The 11,378-nt window shown below is 53.1% G+C and overlaps 1 protein-coding gene across 1 annotated transcript in view; it reads left to right on the top strand.

Annotated features, from left to right (window-relative positions):
- The first annotated feature begins 197 nt into the window (after positions 1-197).
- DGAT1 (diacylglycerol O-acyltransferase 1) overlaps positions 198-11,378 on the top strand; it is a 68,940-nt gene continuing 57,759 nt past the window's right edge. The window contains exons 1-2 of the mRNA XM_082258493.1: positions 198-352; positions 4,932-5,019. Coding sequence (XP_082114619.1) covers positions 216-352; positions 4,932-5,019 — 225 coding nt within the window. The 5' untranslated portion in view covers positions 198-215. The remainder of the gene's footprint in view (positions 353-4,931; positions 5,020-11,378) is intronic.

The raw sequence follows: 11,378 nt of genomic DNA, 5'->3' as shown, positions 1-11,378 counted from the left end.
AAGAATCACTCCGTGGGCGGGGCCTAATCCCAATATTGATCCAATGACCCCGCCCCCTACAACCTGGAAAGCCTCGCTGTAGCGGGCGGGGTCTGCTCAGGTGTCCTGGGCCGTGATTGGGCGGTAGGCGGGATCTTATTAGGTGCCCCGTGCGGTGATTGGGCGGGGGGCGGAGACTGAGAGTGACCGGAGCGGCGGCCTCGGACAGGAGACGGATGAAGGAGCGGCGGGTGAGAGAACCGGAGATGGCGGGAGAGGACGGAGGAGGGGCCAGGAGGAGGCGGGAACGGAGAATGCCGAGTACCGGAGACACCACCGAGACCGACACCGGCCGGGAGGGGGCGGAGCTGAGGTGAGTCTCTTAGCCAATCAGCAGTCCTCCCGGTAATTAGGGGTCACTCATCGCTCCTTCACTGGCTGCATGCTGGCTCTGCACACTTACTATGACTGGTTCTCTTTACATGGGCCCCGCCCCCAGATCTTGGTGGACACGCCTCTTTATAGACTTCTGATTGGAGGTGACACAGCTGGGGGCGGGATATAGCAGAGGCGGAGCTCCTCCTGGGAGGGCCTAGAACAAATCCCACCCCTCATATCAGTGATTGGAGATCACACAGCTGGGGGCGGGTTATTGTGGAGGCGGAGCCCCTCCTGGGAGGGCATGGAAACAAACCCCGCCCCTCATATCAGTGATTGGAGGTGACACAGCTGGGGGCGGGTTATTGCGGAGGCGGAGCTCCTCCTGGGATGGGCTGAACACAAACCCCGCCCCTCCTGTCAGGCTCAGAGTACCCACAATCCCCTGCAGTGATGGAGAGGAGTCGGTGAGATCCGTATTCCTGCCCAGCACCGGATCTTCTCCCGGCGATCCCAGGAACCATCGCAGGTGACTGGCAGACATCGAGTCCAGTGATTGGCTCCCCCTGTGTCCAATCAGAGCGCCCCCCCCCAGTGTCTATTGCACTTATTGGCATACAGGTACGACCTTCCGCTGTACACGCCGGGCACCGCCCACCTTCATACCACCAATAGAAAGCTTGTGTGATAGAAATGTCATCTGTATACAATGTTACATGACAGAGTCATCGTCATTCAAAGTGTGACAGCGCTGAACATTGTCCTGGGGAAATAAAAGTGAGGAGAGTTGGTAAACGGCGCCCCCTGATAGATCTATAAATGTCTATTCATCAAATCATAAATAGCGGGGGTGCGGGGGACTGAGAAGAGCTCGCTGTCCAAGGAATAATACCAATAAAATGTATTAATAATTCAGTGCAAACAAATTTTATCAATAAACCCTGTGTGGGTAATCAATATATGTATACAAGAATTATAAAACATTTCTTTATAGTGCTCAGTATAGTGCTAGTGACAGGTAAAAGAAAAGGTGATGTGGGTGTCTATACCTGTGGTGGCCACTAGGTATCGCTCTCACCCTGTATAACCTGACGCCACTTCAGTAGACGTCCTATGACGAAACGCATAGGGTGGAGTTTACATCAAACGTCACCTTCAGTCTATACCTGTGGTGGCCACTAGGTACCGCTCTCACCCTGTATAACCTGACGCCACTTCAGTAGACGTCCTATGACGAAACGCGTAGGGTGGAGTTTATGTCAAACGTCCCTTCCGGTCTATACCTGTGATGGCCACTAGGTATCGCACTCACCCTGTATAACCTTTTAGATAGTTATAGTATCAGCTGTCAGGCAGAAGGAATCCAGGGGTTTCCTCCGTGTGGTTGAGCAGATTTGTGTAGGAGTAAGGCGGTCATCCGACCTAAATGCTCCAACAAAAAGAAGAAAACCCCATAGTGCAGTATATAAATTGCTAAGCGCTAAGATATAACTGACTCACGCTTAGGCTGAATCGGATCAGTGTAGACGCCGGGAAGCTCCCGCGTTCCACGGCTCAGACTCCAAAGACCAGAAGTGACGTTTGACGTAAACTCCACCCTACGCGTTTCATCATAGGACGTCTACTGGAGTGGCGTCAACTCAGCGTACTCCCGGCCAATAAATAGCCATCCTGTGTCCAGGCAACCAATGTGTGTAAACGGCGCCATATTGATACTCACTTGAGGCAAAAAACAGGGGCCATCTTACTCCCCTCTGTAATGCACTTTGGGGTTTTCTTCTTTTTGTTGGAGCATTTAAGTCGGATGACCGCCTCACTTCTAGATCATCTGCTCAACCACACACAGGATGGCTATTTATTGGCCGTGAGTACGCTGAGTTGACGCCACTCCAGTAGACGTCCTATGACGAAACGCATAGGGTGGAGTTAACGTCAAACGTCACTTCCAGTCTATACCTGTGGTGGCCACTAGGTATCGCACTCACCCTGTATAACCTGACGCCACTCCAGTAGACGTCCTATGACGAAACGCATAGGGTGGAGTTTACGACAAACGTCACTTCCGGTCTATACCTGTGGTGGCCACTAGGTATTGCTCTCACCCTGTATAACCTTTTAGAGAGTTCTAGCATCAGCTGTCAGGCAGAAGGAATCCAGGGGTTTGCCTGGACACAGGATGGCTATTTATTGGCCGGGAGTACGCTGAGTTGACGCCACTCCAGTAGACGTCCTATGACGAAACGCATAGGGTGGAGTTAACGTCAAACGTCACTTCCAGTCTATACCTGTGGTGGCCACTAGGTATCGCACTCACCCTGTATAACCTGACGCCACTCCAGTAGACGTCCTATGACGAAACGCATAGGGTGGAGTTTACGACAAACGTCACTTCCGGTCTATACCTGTGGTGGCCACTAGGTATTGCTCTCACCCTGTATAACCTTTTAGAGAGTTCTAGCATCAGCTGTCAGGCAGAAGGAATCCAGGGGTTTCCTCCGTATAGTTGAGCAGATTTGTGTAGGAGTGAGGCGGTCCTCTGACCTAAATGCTCCAACAAAAAGAAGAAAACCCCATAGTGCAGTATATAAATTGCTAAGCGCTAAGATATAACTGACTGACGCTTAGGCTGAATCGGATCAGTGTAGACGCCGGGAAGCTTCCACGTTCCACGGCTCAGACTCCAAAGACCGGAAGTGACGTTTGACGTAAACTCCACCCTACGCGTTTCGTCATAGGACGTCTACTGGAGTGGCGCCAACTCAGCGTACTCCCGGCCAATAAATAGCCATCCTGTGTCCAGGCAAACCCCTGGATTCCTTCTGCCTGACAGCTGATACTACAACTATCTAAAAGGTTATACAGGGTGAGAGCGGTACCTAGTGGCCACCACAGGTATAGACACCCACATCACCTTTTCTTTTACCTGTCACTAGCACTATAAAGAAACGTTTTATAATTCTCGTTTTTAAAGGAGCCAATATATATATATTGATTACCCACACAGGTTTATTGATAATATTTGTTTGCACTGAATTATTAATACATTTTATTGGTTTTATTTCTTGTTCCAATCACTATATTATTCCTTGGACACCGAGCTCTTCTCAGTCCCCCGCACCCCCCGCTATTTATGAATTATTTATAGATTTGATTTTCTGAATAGACATTGATAAGACCTTTGGACATAGAGATCTATCAGGGAGCGCCGTTTACCAACTCTCCTCACTTTTATTTCAACTTTGACCCCTGTATTCCCGGGATTGGTTGGTGGCAGCTTACACCTCTATTTATTTATCCATCTCGCACCCTCCATAGCGCTCATCACCTCTGTTTTGAATTGTCCTGGGGGGGCGTCTTCCCTATACACAGCGACCAATCACCCAGAGACTCCTCCCCCTCCACCTACCAACACCTTCCATGGGGGCCACAGGAGAGACAGCCGAGCCCAGAAACATGGCGGGGGGGGGGGGTATAAAACTAAAAAATCTAGGAGAGTGGTCAGGTGACTATGGTGACCCGATTGCTCCACCTAATACCAACAATGTTACTTTGTATCTCTCTATCTCCTGTCTGAGCAATGTTTATAAACAAATTTACTTTGTATCTCTCTATCTCCCATCTGATCAATGTTTATAAACAATGTTACTTTGTATCTCTCTATCTCCCGTCTGATCAATGTTTATAAACAATGTTACTTTGTATCTCTCTATCTCCCGTCTGATCAATGTTTATAAACAATGTTACTTTGTATCTCTCCATCTCCCGTCTGATCAATGTTTATAAACAATGTTACTTTGTATCTCTCGATCTCCCGTCTGATCGATGTTTATAAACAATGTTACTTTGTATCTCTCTATCTCCCATCTGATCAATGTTTATAAACAATGTTACTTTGTATCTCTCTATCTCCCGTCTGATCGATGTTTATAAACAATGTTACTTTGTCTCTATCTCCCGTCTGATCAATGTTTATAAACAATGTTACTTTGTATCTCCTGTCTGATCAATGTTTATAAACAATGTTACTTTGTATCTCTCCATCTCCCGTCAGATCAATGTTTATAAACAATGTTACTTTGTATCTCTCTATATCTGATCAATGTTTATAAACAATGTTACTTTGTATCTCTCTATCTCCGTCTGATCAATGTTTATAAACAATGTTACTTTGTATCTCTCCATCTCCTGTCTGATCAATGTTTATAAACAAATTTACTTTGTATCTCTCTATCTCCTGTCTGATCAATGTTTATAAACAATGTTACTTTGTATCTCTCCATCTCCTGTCTGATCAATGTTTATAAACAAATTTACTTTGTATCTCTCTATCTCCTGTCTGATCAATGTTTATAAACAATGTTACTTTGTATCTCTCCATCTCCTGTCTGATCAATGTTTATAAACAATGTTACTTTGTATCTCTCTATCTCCCGTCTGATCAATGTTTATAAACAATGTTACTTTGTATCTCTCTATCTCCCGTCTGATCAATGTTTATAAACAATGTTACTTTGTATCTCTCTATCTCCTGTCTGATCAATGTTTATAAACAATGTTGCTTTGTATCTCTCTAGGTGTCACAAGTTGCAGGAGTCTCTCCTGAGCTCAGCCAGTGGATATAATAATTATAGAGGAATATTGAATTGGTGTGTGGTGATGTTGGTGAGTAAAATCCTCATCCTAAATTTAGCGTCTAAACCCCCCCCCCCCCCGCTGTCCATCTCCCCATTTCCTGTATTTGGGGGGACGGTTTCTATTTTTGGCTCTCATGGGGGACATCATATATACTCCGTTGCTTCTGTAGGATTGGATGAAGGTAGGGTCAGGTCAGGGGATCAGAGGAGGAGGGGGGGTCAGTTGGGGGTGGGGGGGTACACTGGACAGGTGATGTGGTCCCTGTGTGGTTGGGTGAGCAGTCATTGTGTGCCGGCTCTGTGGGGTTGGTAATTTAAGATTGTGTTGAGGGGGGGATCAGATGGAGGAGGGGGGGGGATCAGATGGAGGAGGAGGGGGGTCAGATGGGGGAGGAGGGGGGTCAGATGGAGGAGGAGTGGGGGGGTCAGATGGAGGAGTGGGGGGGGTCAGATGGGGGAGGGGGGGGGTCAGATGGAGGAGTGGGGGGGTCAGATGGGGGAGGAGTGGGGGGGTCAGATGGGGGAGGAGTGGGGGGGTCAGATGGGGGAGGAGTGGGGGGGTCAGATGGAGGAGGAGTGGGGGGGTCAGATGGAGGAGGAGGAGGGGGTCAGATGGGGGAGGAGGAGGGGGGGGTCAGATGGGGGAGGAGGAGGGGGGGGGTCAGATGGGGGAGGAGGGGGGTCAGATGGGGGAGGAGTGGGGGGGTCAGATGGGGAAGGAGGGGGGTCAGATGGAGGAGAGGGGGGGATAAGATGGGGGGGGGGGTGTACAGTGGACAGGTGATGTGGTTGGGTAAGCAGTCATTGTGTGTCGGCTCTGAGGTTGGTAATTTGGGATTGTGTAGTGGGGGAGGGGTAGTTGCACCTTTTCTGCTCACCTGTATAGGAGGACTGTGGGGGATGGGACTGTTAACCATTACCGGAGTCCTCACCCTGACCTCTGATAATAAGGATGAGATCACTTTACAACCAGAGATAAAACTCTTCCCGCCATGCTGACTCCTCGGTCCGCTCCTTACATTCATATGGGGAGTCCGGCCCTGGACCCCCCCCCCCCCCCGCGTCCTCTTTCCTGGAGAGAAGCATTGATGGGGGAGCTCCAGGAATGTTCTCTGAGAAGAACGTTGAGCCTTGAGGGACACCGAGGTCCAAAGAGGAGGGTTATACCGCCACCCACAGGAAGACCGGACTTTGGTGTTCTTTAGAAGACATCTGCTGAGAAAAGTCTTCCTAATTGTTTGCTGTTCCCCGATGTTCTCCGCTGATCAGCGTGGATTTTGGGTCTCCTCCATTCTCGGGAAGTTGATGTCACTTGGTGGGTTTGGGTCGATCGGATTTCCTCTGACTAAGGTTTGGGGTTCCTTTCCATGTGGAGTCGCTTCTCTGTCCTGGTCTGGAACCTCTCAGTGATCCTCCATGTCCCCCCCCCTGGTTGTGTTGGTAGGTTCCTCTGTCTAACCTCCTCCAATCAGGTCTGGGCGTTGGTCCTTCAGGTGGCTCCTGGGCTGCAGGTCCTCCCAGTGAGGTCTGTTGGTGTTTTTCTGCTGATGCCCACTGGGGGTGCAGAGATAAATCAGCCATGGAAAATTATGGTCTGAAACTGGAGGTCATCACCGATCTGCATAGAGACAAAGAAAAGGTGTGAATAATGGCGTCCCATTGCCTTCAATGAAAAAACACCGGCTACATTCATTACATTTAAAATTGTTTGTTTAAAAACTGTCCGTTTTTGGTTTTTGGTCTCAGTGAATTTCGGGTTCAGCACCAAAAATTTAAATTTGGTTCCCCACTAGTGCCCCCCCCTCCCCCCTCCCCCTTGGATGGGCGGAGTTTAGACGTCCCAACAGAATCTGACTTTGTGCCCCTCAGTGAGATTTCTGGACTTCCCATAAAACCCTTTTCTGAGAATCCATTCAGGACAAAGGTCCCCCCCTCCCCCCTCTGTTCTACTACCAACTTGGGGCATGCTGGGTAGAGGAGGGGTTATCCTAGGCCGGCCCACAATTTTGTCATTTTTTTTCGGTATGCCAGTATCCAATCCTCCTGTAGGTGGCAGTATATACCGACTGTATAAGAATTCCTGTGTCCCTCAATGGGGGGCTGGGTGTACCCCTCTTATTGGTGACACTGGACTGGTATGGAACGTTCTCCCAGTAGAAGGAATAGAAGGTATCGGAGGGGGGCTGGGTGTGCCCTCTTATTGGTGACACTGGACTGGTATGGAACGTTCTCCCAGTAGAAGGTATCAGAGTGGGGGGGGGGGGGGCAGTGATTGTTTCATCTCTGTAGTGATGGAGAGCGGAATGTAATCCTCCGGCTTATATCCGACATTCCGCTCATGTCTGGACACGTTGCGGTGGCCGCTGTGCAATCGCTGCTGAAACTTTCCAACGGTCTGCAAACAGGAATTCTATGCATAGAACATCCGGGGTACAAATCCCGCCTCTCTCTGTAAAGATTCTACAAGTGTGCCCGCCGGGTCAGAAGATCTCTAATGTGAAATATTCCCATATTATCCTTTTATTATTCCTGGCTGCAGAAATTGGGAGTTATAGGAAGATCGGAGGGGGAAACTGTGGAGGTGATTGGGTATTCTGTGCTATGGGGGAAGTGCTGCGGACCGTGGGGGGCAGAGGGGGAAGTGCTGCGGGGGCACTGGGCAGCAGAGGTGATGGAGAGTGCAGTGGAAGAGACGGGGTAATAATGTTGGGGTGACGGGGAAGTGCTGCGGACGGTGGGGGGCAGAGGGGGGGGTAAGTGCTGCGGACGGTGGGGGGCAGAGGGGGGAAGTGCTGCGGACGGTGGGGGGCAGAGGGGGAAGTGCTGCGGACGGTGGGGGGCAGAGGGGGAAGTGCCGCGGACGGTGGGGGGCAGAGGGGGAAGTGCAGCGGACGGCAGAGGGGGAAGTGCCGCGGACGGTGGGGGGCAGAGGGGGAAGTGCTGCGGACGGTGGGGGGCAGAGGGGGAAGTGCTGCGGACGGTGGGGGGCAGAGGGGGAAGTGCTGCGGACGGTGGGGGGCAGAGGGGGAAGTGCCGCAGACGGTGGGGGGCAGAGGGGGAAGTGCAGCGGACGGCAGAGGGGGAAGTGCCGCGGACGGTGGGGGGCAGAGGGGGAAGTGCCGCGGACGGTGGGGGGCAGAGGGGGAAGTGCTGCGGACGGTGGGGGGCAGAGGGGGAAGTGCCGCGGACGGTGGGGGGCAGAGGGGGAAGTGCCGCGGACGGTGGGGGGCAGAGGGGGAAGTGCTGCGGACGGTGGGGGGCAGAGGGGGGAAGTGCTGCGGACGGTGGGGGGCAGAGGGGGAAGTGCCGCGGACGGTGGGGGGCAGAGGGGGAAGTGCTGCGGACGGTGGGGGGCAGAGGGGGAAGTGCTGCGGACGGTGGGGGGCAGAGGGGGAAGTGCTGCGGACGGTGGGGGGCAGAGGGGGAAGTGCTGCGGTCGGTGGGGGGCAGAGGGGGAAGTGCTGCGGACGGTGGGGGGCAGAGGGGGAAGTGCTGCGGACGGTGGGGGGCAGAGGGGGAAGTGCCGCGGACGGTGGGGGTTGTGAACACTATAGAGATGATCTAGGACTGCTGTGGAGGTGATAAGGATGTTCTGCATGCTGTAGAGGTGAGGGGGGAGTACAGTGGGGGGGGGGGGGGAGTACTGTGGAGAGGGGGGGGAGGGATGAAGTAGTCGGGGTCACCCTGGCCTCCATCTTGTGACCACACAGCCTCCTTATTCGCAGTGAAGCAGTTTCTCTTTTTTGGTGTTTTTTTTTTTTTTTTTTAGAAGTGATCCGCTGACATGTTGGGCCCCTCGCCTGCGGTGACTCGGGGGGGTCCTATATGGCATTCATGTGTCCCAATCACTTCTGTCATAGACATCGATCGTCTGATGGGGGTGATAGTTCTTTTTCAAACTCAAAACCAAGCTCACGATTCCCCCCCCCCCCAATTCCTCTTCCCCCTGACTTCTCTGTCAAAATCAAAGTCTCATCTACCCCCCCCCCCCCCATGCCAAGATCCAAGGTGTCATCCTGGACTCTGAACTCTCCTTTCGGCCCCTCATCCAATCACTGTCCATGGCTTGCCTCAACCTCCAACATCTCCGAGATACGCCCCTTCCTACCCAACCACCCCCTAACCATTACTTATAAAGCCGTCCATAACTCCATCCCCCGCTACATCACCAACCAAATCGTTCTCTTCGTTCCTCCCAGGACCTCCTGTTCTCTATCTCCCGCACCTTCTCCCATACTCACCTCCAGAACTTCTCCCGAGCCTCTCCCATACTCACCTCCAGAACCTCTCCCGAGCCTCTCCCATACTCACCTCCAGATCCTCTCCCGAGCCTCTCCCATACTCTCCTCCAGAACCTCTCCCATACTCTCCTCCAGAACCTCTCCCATACTCACCTCCAGAACCTCTCCCATACTCTCCTCCAGAACCTCTCCCATACTCTCCTCCAGAACCTCTCCCATACTCACCTCCAGAGCCTCTCCCATACTCTCCTCCAGAACCTCTCCCATACTCTCCTCCAGAACCTCTCCCATACTCACCTCCAGAACCTCTCCCATACTCTCCTCCAGAACTTCTCCCAAGCCTCTCCCATACTCACCTCCAGAACCTCTCCCGAGCCTCTCCCATACTCACCTCCAGAACTTCTCCCGAGCCTCTCCCATACTCGCCTCCAGGACTTCTCCCGAGCCTCTCCCATACTCGCCTCCAGGACTTCTCCCGAGCCTCTCCCATACTCACCTCCAGGACTTCTCCCGAGCCTCTCCCATACTCACCTCCAGGACTTCTCCCGAGCCTCTCCCATACTCACCTCCAGAACTTCTCCCGAGCCTCTCCCATACTCGCCTCCAGGACTTCTCCCGAGCCTCTCCCATACTCACCTCCAGAACCTCTCCCGAGCCTCTCCCATACTCACCTCCAGAACCTCTCCCATACTCTCCTCCAGAACCTCTCCCGAGCCTCTCCCATACTCACCTCCAGAACTTCTCCCGAGCCTCTCCCATACTCACCTCCAGAACCTCTCCCATACTCTCCTCCAGAACCTCTCCCGAGCCTCTCCCATACTCACCTCCAGAACTTCTCCCGAGCCTCTCCCATACTCACCTCCAGAACCTCTCCCATGCTCTCCTCCAGAACCTCTCCCGAGCCTCTCCCATACTCACCTCCAGAACCTCTCCCGAGCTTCTCCCATACTCACCTCCAGAACTTCTCCCGAGCCTCTCCCATACTCACCTCCAGAAACTCTCCCGAGCCTCTCCCATACTCACCTCCAGAACCTCTCCCGAGCCTCTCCCATACTCCCCTCCAGATGTATTGCGCTCAGTGTCTGGTCAGGTGAGGGGTCGCAGGGGTTGTATTGCGCTCGGTGTCAGGAGAAGGGTCGCAGGGGTTGTATTGCGCTCAGTGTCGGGTCAGGAGAAGAGTCGCAGGGGTTGTATTGCGCTCGGTGTCAGGAGAAGGGTCGCAGGGGTTGTATTGCGCTCGGTGTCAGGAGAAGGGTCGCAGGGGTTGTATTGCGCTCGGTGTCAGGAGAAGGGTCGCAGGGGTTGTATTGCGCTCAGTGTCGGGTCAGGAGAAGAGTCGCAGGGGTTGTATTGCGCTCGGTGTCAGGAGAAGGGTCGCAGGGGTTGTATTGCGCTCGGTGTCAGGAGAAGGGTCGCAGGGGTTGTATTGCGCTCGGTGTCGGGTCAGGAGAAGAGTCGCAGGGGTTGTATTGCGCTCGGTGTCAGGAGAAGGGTCGCAGGGGTTGTATTGCGCTCGGTGTCAGGTGAAGGGTTGCAGGGGTTGTATTGCGCTCGGTGTCGGGTCAGGAGAAGGGTCGCAGGGGTTGTTTTGCGCTCGGTGTCAGGAGAAGGGTCGCAGAGGTTGTATTGCGCTCGGTGTCAGGTCAGGAGAAGGGTCGCAGAGGTTGTATTGCGCTCGGTGTCAGGTCAGGAGAAGGGTCGCAGAGGTTGTATTGCGCTCGGTGTCAGGAGAAGGGTTGCAGGGGTTGTATTGCGCTCGGTGTCAGGAGAAGGGTTGCAGCGTTTGTATTGCGCTCGGTGTCAGGTGAAGGGTCGCAGGGGTTGTATTGCGCTCGATGTCAGGAGAGGGGTCGCAGGGGTTGTATTGCGCTCGGTGTCAGGAGAAGGGTTGAAGGGGTTGTATTGCGCTCGGTGTCAGGTCAGGAGAAGGGTCGCAGGGGTTGTATTGCGCTCGGTGTCAGGAGAAGGGTCGCAGGGGTTGTATTGCGCTCGGTGTCGGGTCAGGAGAAGTGTTGCAGAGGTTGTATTGCGCTCGGTGTCGGGTCAGGAGAAGGGTTGCAGGGGTTGTATTGCGCTCGGTGTCAGGAGAAGGGTTGCAGCGTTTGTATTGCGCTCGGTGTCAGGTGAAGGGTCGCAGGGGTTGTAT

The sequence above is a fragment of the Pelophylax lessonae genome (genome assembly GCF_965119305.1).
Source record: "Pelophylax lessonae genome assembly, chromosome: 5".
Taxonomy (NCBI): Eukaryota; Metazoa; Chordata; class Amphibia; order Anura; family Ranidae; genus Pelophylax; species Pelophylax lessonae.
The sequence above is the reverse complement of the archived record's forward strand: the minus strand, read 5'-3'. Positions and strand labels throughout refer to the sequence as shown.